The sequence below is a fragment of the Gordionus sp. m RMFG-2023 genome, chromosome 2 (genome assembly GCF_954871325.1).
Source record: "Gordionus sp. m RMFG-2023 chromosome 2, tfGorSpeb1-WG-v2, whole genome shotgun sequence".
In the NCBI taxonomy this organism is placed as follows: Eukaryota; Metazoa; Nematomorpha; class Gordioida; order Chordodea; family Parachordodidae; genus Gordionus; species Gordionus sp. m RMFG-2023.
Genome location: NC_088776.1, coordinates 16962207 through 16971420, shown reverse-complemented (window position 1 = coordinate 16971420; position 9214 = coordinate 16962207). Strand labels below are relative to the sequence as shown.

Here is a 9214-nt window from a genome sequence, read left to right as displayed (position 1 = left end):
TTATAGCTTTTGTAATGATAAATAGTGATATTTATAAAATGTTTATTTATTGTTTCCTAATTTTTTATTTTTAGCAATTTATTATGAATAAATATTTTTTTACAACAGATGAATTTTAGGCCTTAGTTAAAAGGCTTTAATTATATTTAGAGTCGGAAACGTTACTCTAAAAAAATTTAAGGGCTATCGTTATTTAGAAAAAATGTTAGTTGTCGTTACTTCGAAAAGTGTGTATCACTTACTTACTCTTCGTTATATAACTAAATTGCTATAAAATAAGCAGAATTTTCCAAAATTTATAAGGACTCCCAAAGTTTCTGTTTAAAGTTGGCAGAAGAAATAGGATAATGCGATGACATTGCTGCATCTTATTTACTTAGATTATATTTTTACAACTCTAAGGTTTGGCAATATGTGTTTTCGATATTTATATTGAGGTCTGCGCATAAGTAAAAATCGGAAAATAGAATTTTTAAGCAGAGACCGGGGTAAAGCAATTATATAATAGATATCATTCTGGTGTAAAGCGGTTAAAATTTTTTGCTTGGTAAAAGCAGTAAAAGAATTCAGAGATTAATATCTATCCCATATGAAAAAAATACTGGGTCGAATTTTATTTATATTGGAGCCAGGGTAAAATTGCATACTTATACTTTACATAATATAGCTTCTAAGAGATATTATAGGTAGAGCCACACTTTTTTATTTTGTAGTTGAGGGATTGTAATACATTATGATATAAGATTGTTTTATTCTCCTTTTGCTTTTAATTTTTAAGGTAAAAATGCAAGATGCTGATTTTTTGACTATCTACTTCTTAACTTTGGTATTTGTTTGAAGATTTTATAAATGTATCATTTATTCGATGGATCAAAAATATAAATAAACGTTTTTATTACACTGTGAACAAAAATTGAGATACATCTTTTTGTCTAACGAGAATTTACGCATTCAAATTTATAATATTTTATAAATATAATCCTTACACTTTAAACTAAGAGCTTTGATTTTATAGATTAATGTTTGAACTATATTAAATTGAAAAACGTGGCCCCTTACCCCTAGTATCCCCTATTGTTTATAGGTGTAAAGGGAAAAAGATTTTTAAAAAACACAACCGAATTAATTATTCAATTCTTTATTTCGAATATGAATAATTAATTATCCGATTACGAATTTAATTTTTTTATAATTATCTTCAAATTTTCATATGTACACTTTTTATCAACAAACGTAAAATATTCCAGTTTAAAATTGAATTGAAACTCATATTTTTGTAATCTAATAGTCTATTATTTCAAAATCAATAATTATCCGGATTTTGTAACAATGACCATTGTGGGTTATTCAATGTCAACTGACGAAAAAAATGCACTCTAGGCCGATCATTTCAATTCCGAAAAAAATTTGTACGAATGTTATATACATTATATTTTGAACAGAAACGAATTTTGAACTCGCTACCTTTTATATAATCTAATATTAAGAGTTAAATGTGCAAAAATCGCCATTTTTACCTTTTGAATTTTAAATAAATAGTTATTAAATTAAATTTGGTATATAAACTAAGCTAAATTGATTTGAGAAAAATAACATTAAAATTTTTAGGGCTGTGCCGATCCACATATTTTTCACCGATTCGATATTACTTCGAAGATCAGATACCGATACTTATTTTTCACCACCCCCTATTGAACCAAATGTAATTAAGAAATCAATATTTTTTATGCAAAAAATCGAATTATGTATTTAATTTTTTTATTTCTACGATTAAGACTAATTAAAAAAATATATTTAATAATATAACCATTTTATGTTTGTATGAATTATAGAATTGTAATAATTAATATATCTAAATATATAATCGCCGTAATCAAGAAATGAACGTTTTCTTATAATCTTAATTTTTTCTATCAACTTTCCTATCATTTTAATGTTAAATAACGAAGGAGTCTATATACCTCTAATGTTAAATTATTTATTTTTTTTAAAGGAAACTTAAATTTTTTTTTTTAATACATCAACGAGATTCGAAATACTGACTATTCGATAGGCAAACGTTCTTTCCAGTCAGCCCCCTTCTATATTAAATTTTGCAATACAATTCTTCTTATATATATATATATCAATATTTATTTTTTTTATTGGAAGCTCCAGGCTTGGGAAAACAATTTCAAAATTATTATTGGTTGGCCAGGTTTGAGAATTTTTTTTTAAAATTATAGTGGGTCGGGCTGGGCTTGGAAAATATTTCTATATTTTTTTTTATTGGAAGCTGAAAAAAATTTCAAAATAGGTTTGAGAAAATTTTTTTAAAATTATAATGGCTTGTTGGAAAATATTTTTATGAATTATATTGGGCTACGCTTAGGGAAAAATTTTCAAATTATTAACAGCTTGGATGCTTGAGAATTTTTTGTTATTAGCTATGGATCAGAAATTGACCTATAACAAATAAACCAAGGTGCATAAAATCTGATTTTGATTGTATTTTTAAATTCATTAAGGTTTTTTTAAATATTTTATTCCAGTTCTAAACTACCAAATTATTATGGCCTTGGACCTTGTGTGGGAATTTTGCAATATAAAATATTAGGTATAGATGATCAGTAATATTTTAACAAATAATATTGATATGGGTAACAAGTAAAATTAAATATATTTTAACTCAAAACTTAGCATTTATTTAATGGATTGGACCTGGGCTGAAGGTGGGAGGGGGTTATAAATAATAAAAATTGGATAGTAGTATTTTCAAATAACAGGTAACAACTATCATAAGAGTAAGGAGAAAATTCTCATTCCCCGTCATTTTTGACGGGCTCAGCAATGCTAACTAACGGGAGCTCTGGTACTCTTAGTTATATATTTTTCATATTGCCCTTCAAGAAAGACGAGTCATCATACTTTTCTCCCTTATTCGATGATAGATGAATTAGAAATTAAGAATATCTTATGAGGTGTGATTCATAAATTTACAACTTTTTCGCCTAAATTTTAATATTTTTATAAAATATATTAATAAAGTATATTTAGTACCATATGCACAAACTAATTATTCCTCAACACCGTCATTCTTGACGGGTTATTAACTTGTATAATTATAATATATTAGATTTTTTAAAATAAATATGAGAGCCTTTAGATTTTCTGGCAATAAGCTTCTACAATATGGACAATCTATATCCCCTGCCGTATTGAAGGCAGACTCCGATGATTGCAGATAACGCATTTTGCTAAATTTTCTTTGTCTTTTCTATATTTCTATAATTCAGATACCATATTTAAAAAATTCAGTAAAAATAATAAAATTGGCGTTATTATTTATTAAAAAAAATTAAAATAAATAAAACTTTGGGTGTTCCTTTTTATTTTTATAAAAATACTTTTAAAAAACTAACTATAAATCTATTTAAAAAAAAATTTGGAGGGTGATGTGCATTTTTATTATTTAAAAAAAAATTATCTAGAAAATATTATAATAATGCAAAATAAATATACATAACATAAAATAATAAAAAAAAGAAAAGTAAAAAGATCGGATCGGTTTCTTACAGGTATCGGTTAGATCCAATATTTAATAACAGCACAGCCCTAGAAATTTTTTTTATATATGGCCATACCATTTTAGGTCAAGTAGAAAATTTAAAAATAAATTACTTCAACTTGTCATTATTTATCCCTAATGAATGTATATTAAGGCTATATAATTAAGTAGGAACCACAAAATGGCGCTACAACCGACTCCTATATAAGGACACGTTTAAATGCATTTAATGAATTTCAAAGTAGTATATATACATCATTGATTCATAGTGGGATCCAATCCATGAAAATGCAATAGCTGATTTTAAAAAATCTGTTTATAAGATAACTTTTTCTTTATTAAAATAAATATTCTTAAAATATTATTAGGAATGATTTATATTAATAAAAAAAATTGATCTCACCACAATAGATTTTAAAAATTGAGCAGCTGTTAAATTGTGTTGGATCGCATTGCGAATGTGAAATCAAAGGGATAATTTATTGTTAAAATATTTTTTTCATTGCCTTAAAAGTTTGTAAACCAGAAACCCTTTTAATTAGCAGAACTGGAAAGAGAATGGAAAAACATCTATATAAAAAACAGGCAATAAAAAGAAAGGTACTTTTGAATTATTTGATTATATTCTCAAAAACTATGAATTTTATAAGAAAAATTAAAAAAAATATATTTAATATATATAAGAAAATATAATTTTTTTATTAAAATTACATAAAAACAAGTATTCAACTAATTTTTAGAATGTTTAATAATTTGGTATTTTACAAAAGCAGCAAATAAAAGTATTCATTGCTATAATATAGTGTATATTATTGTTTTAGAAATATATATTCTTTTTATAATTATGTAAAATTGTTAGTTTAAAAATGATATTATATGATATATAATATATATAAAGTAATAAATTTTTTTTAGTGTTTATCTGGAAATTTTATTTATATTTAGTGTTCTTTGTGGCATAAAGAACATAATGAATGGATATATTAGGGATCCAGTGCCAATTAGAAGATAATGGATTGTACATCATGCCTTGGATGAGATTAACAGTGAATCCATCTAAGATGTTCTTATAAAAAAAAATATCTATAGGGAATTTAAATCTTACATTTTTCTAATGTTCGAATTAGATGAAAAGGATGAATAAATTTTTGCCAATGATGTGTGCCTTTGGTAACAATTCCCATAATATTTTCGGCAACATTGATTACAAAAAATTTTGAAAGTCTTGTTTTATTTATGGTGGTAACAAAGATCTTACCATTTGGCTATACAAAGTTTTATTAAAAAATAAAATTAAATAAATCATATATTAAAATAAATAATTTTCTAAATTATCAATCTTCCAAATGACTAATAATTTCATACCTTGACTGTTTGACAGCAGCTTTTAACAAAAGACTCATAGTTATCAACATGTTCCAATACTTCTGATGCTATACAAGCATCATAGTAATTAGGTTTTTGTTCACAATGCTCTTCTACTATTGTTGAAATATAGTTTAATCTGCTTTTTATGTCTGGTAAATAATTGAATGAATGGTGAATAGCAATATTAATATTCTCTTTTGTATCAATACCAGTGACATTTGCTCCTATATTTGCTAATGGCTTGTTATATAATTTATTTTTAATTATTAAAAAAAAAAACTTCGGAGAGTATTCCACCTCCACACCCAACATCAAGAATATTATAACCATTAAGTGGCTTGAATATGTTGCTCTTAAGATTGTTTATAATGAGCTTGTCTCTTATAAATGGAACCCTAATATTGTTTAAGCTATGAAGTGGTTTAAATTCTCCATCTTCATCCCACCAATTTCCAGATATTATATTTAGTGTTTGGAGATTGGAAGTAAAGTCACCAGATGATGTAGAAATATAATTTTTAAGTATACCAAAATATTTTGCACATTTAATTTTAAATTTCATATTTCAATTAATAAAATTTGGGCATTATTTAGCGGTCGTTGTTTACCAAATCATCCACTCAAATGTCCTTACAAATTAATCCACGAAAATTTAAGATATTTTGCTCTTCTAGGTGATTCAGAAAATTTTAATGATATTTTTTTTTAAAAAATGGGTAAATTATTAAAATATTATAGGAATACTATATGTATGATTGAAATAGAATTCTTACGACATTGAAAATAAGCTAATTGAATACAAATTCATAAATAAACATAGAATCATGTTAGGGTCTTCTGATTCTGAAAATTCTAATGTTAGTTTTTAAAATAATAGGGTATAGAAATACAGTTTTTTCCATAAGAATCCTCACGATTCCTTATCTAATATATAAAATCTCTATAATCAAAACATGATCGTTTTCGTATCTTCCTAATATTTAAAATTTAAAGAGACTATATAGTGTAATGTTATTTTTTTGCTCTCTACGAGAGTCAAACCACAAACCTCCCGTTTCAAAGTCGCATGTTTTAAGCATAAACCAACTTGAATGTAATTAAATTGAAATTAATTATATATATATATTTATTAATAGCTGATGTTTTTAAAATTATGCCGTTTATTACCATAATAGCTGACGGGGTTGAAGATAATTATTTAGTTTGTGTGTATGGTACTAAATATACTTTATTAATAAATTTTATATAAATATTAAAATTTAGGAGAAAAAGAGGTAAATGAGCATGTATTAGAAATATCAAAATATGAATTTGTGATGGAAATCGTATTGGATAAAATTTAAAATAGAGATGCTTTAAGATTTTTGAATTTTAAATATGGGTTATACATTGGCCTGAAATTTTTTTTTTGCAGACATAGCCAGGCCTCTGTCTGATCAAAAAACCAAGTCCCATACAACTTTCATAAAATTTTGCAATTTATTTTTATTGATTGTCTTAAATTTAATTTTATATTTAGAATAAAATTTAGATTTGTGATAGAAATCATATTGTGTAAAATATAGAATAGAAATGTTTGAAAATTTTTTAATTTTAAATATGGGCTAGATATTGGCTTAAAAATTTTTTTTTGCAGAAATCGTCAGGTCTGATTAAAAAACCAAGCTCATGCAACTTTCATATTTTGATTTTATTTTTAAATGAATTATGACTTTTATATATTTTATTTCAGTTCTCTCAACTAACAGTCTTTGGCGGGCTTGATAAAATTTTCCCAACAATATGGTTTTCAGAAATTTGCCTATCTACAGGCTTGGGAAAAAAATACAAAATTATTATGGGTTGGCCAGGTTTGAGATAAAAAAATTCAGGCCAATGTCTGGTCCATATTTAATATTAAAAAATTTCAAGCATATCTATTTTAAATTTTACCCAAAATGATTTCTATCACAAATTTAAATTATATTCTAAATATAAAATTAAATTTAAGACATTGTTATTAAATTACAATAGAAATAAATGGCAAAATTTTATGAAAATTGCAAGGGTCTTGGTTTTTTGATCAGGCCTGGCTATGCAATGATCATTGTGGCTATGTCTGCAAAAATAAATTTCCGGCCAATGTCTACCTCATATTTAAAATTAAAAAATTTTCAAGCATATCTATTTTAAATTTTATTCTAAATATAAAATTAAATTTAAGATATTGTTATTAAATTACAATAGAAATAAATGTAATATAAAATTAAATTTAAGACATTGTTATTAAATTACAATAGAAATGGAAAAAATTTGGGAAAGTTGCATGGGACGTGATTTTTTGATCAGGCCCAGCGTCTACATGGCCGGGGGGGGGGGGGTAGGAGACAAATGCCTCCAAAATATATTAGCATTTTTGGGGGTAGGTATCGATTTGAAGGGGTTGATATTAATTTTTTGGGGGTAGGCATTATTTTTTTGGGGGTAGGTATTGATTTTTGGTGGGTAATTTTTGATTTGAATTATAATCTTTTTTAATCCATTAATTGATACGATTATGATGGTTATCGTTTGATTTTCTGAAAAATGTCAATTAAAGTAAAGATATTTGTCAATTAATAAATAATATAAATTTTCTTTGTCAACGATTTTCATTTAGCATTTTATCAAGTTAATATTTACACATTTCCTATTTGGTACTTTTCTTAGAGGTTAATATATTTATATTATGTTTTTTAATAAATTTATAGATTTTAGCAGGATAAATTTTAGGTAATTTTTTGAGTCATGCATAAAAACATATATCAGCAAGCAAAGAATAATAAAAAACATAATATGTAAAAAATTATATTATAATAATTATTTCTTTCTAGATGCCAAGTAACAAAACCATATTTAAAGTTAAGTGCAATATTAAAAATCAAAACTTCTAAAATAAGAAGTGACAAGATACATGAACATTATAAACATAAACATCCTCATGTCAAGCCAGGATATGAAATTTACAAAGGTAGCCATCAAAAGAGATAATAATAATTGGGTATCTTTAAATTGTGATATTCCATAATTGTGATATTCCATATAATATCACAAATGGAGTTGAAACCCAGTTGCAAAAAAAGACAATAACATCTTACTTCCAAAAAGTAATATTTTTTATTTATTATTGTAACTATAAATTTGTGAATTAATAGAAACTGATTTAAAATTTTACCAGAATAATATTAATATTAAAGTAGTCAGGGTATAGAGAAAATAAATTATATATATTATTATTTAATGTTTTTTAACTGTTTATCACACTATTTTTATATCTATATATACTTTATAAAGTTCAATTTAACAATATGTTTAATAAGTTAATAATAATAATTTAAAACCAAAGTATTAAAAAAACTTATTAAGTTAATATAATGTAGTAAAATAAGGTAATGTTAATTTCTAGGAATTTTTAAATTTAAATCTTTTCATCTTTAATTGAATTAAGACTCCAAATTCTTTTACTTTTTTTAAATATAAATCTTATAAAATATGATTTGGATTCAACTATTTTCAAAATGTTATCTGTGTGAATTTCATCCCCTTTATTTACATTATGTGTTATATTAGGTATGTTTATTATCATTGTTTTATTTAGCTATTAGAATTTCTTATATACTTTCATCATGAATTTCACAATTTTATTTATACTTAATATTGTTTTTATTTTTACAGTCATTATAATATTGTTTTATGATTTCTTCATGTGATCGCAGTTTTATATTAATCTGCATCTATCATGCCTATGAATCTTTCAAGTATATTTTAAAAATGTTTTTACATGATCTAACAAAGTCATATTGATGTTTATGATTATCGCGTTCAAAATATGTGAATTCCCTTTGTATTCTACATTCACTTGTGCTGTACCTATTACTTGTATCATCTTTCCATTGTAACCTGATAACTTTATGTTGGACTTCATAATATTTTTAATACCTGTTTTCTCAATCATGTATTCATGTAGAATTAAAACATTTATTAAAAACTTAATTATAATGTAGTTAAAAAAAATTATCATTTGCCTAAAAATTTATTAAAAATATAGTTTTCATAAGGAAAGAAATTAAACTCCTCTTTATTTATAGAAAATCTCAGTTATTGAAGATTCACAAATTGTATTATCTCCTCATCCAATCCCCAGTTCCAGTGAGGTGTTTACTTTGCATGATGAGGTATTTAATTTAAATACGAATTATATGAAAACTTTTGAAAGAAATAAATTATGATTATGAGGTTAATTAAATATTTCCAACCTTTATTAAAAACTTAATTATAATG

General features: G+C 24.5%; 1 protein-coding gene across 2 annotated transcripts; it reads right to left on the bottom strand.

Moving 5' to 3' along the window:
* Window positions 1-4341: 4341 nt before the first annotated feature.
* On the bottom strand, window positions 4342-5546 carry LOC135924643 (ubiquinone biosynthesis O-methyltransferase, mitochondrial-like). 2 transcript variants are annotated; one of them, XM_065459733.1, is made up of 4 exons: window positions 5196-5546; window positions 4913-5155; window positions 4653-4812; window positions 4342-4603 (listed from the first exon to the last, which is right to left on the bottom strand). In XM_065459733.1, the coding sequence occupies exons 1-4, from the start codon at window positions 5475-5477 to the stop codon at window positions 4479-4481; spliced, it is 810 nt and encodes a 269-aa protein (XP_065315805.1). In that variant the 5' UTR covers window positions 5478-5546; the 3' UTR covers window positions 4342-4478. The 2 variants fall into 2 exon arrangements, with proteins under 2 accessions (XP_065315805.1, XP_065315806.1); XM_065459734.1 differs by having other exon boundaries at window positions 4481-4613.
* Between the last annotated feature and the right edge of the window lie 3668 nt (window positions 5547-9214).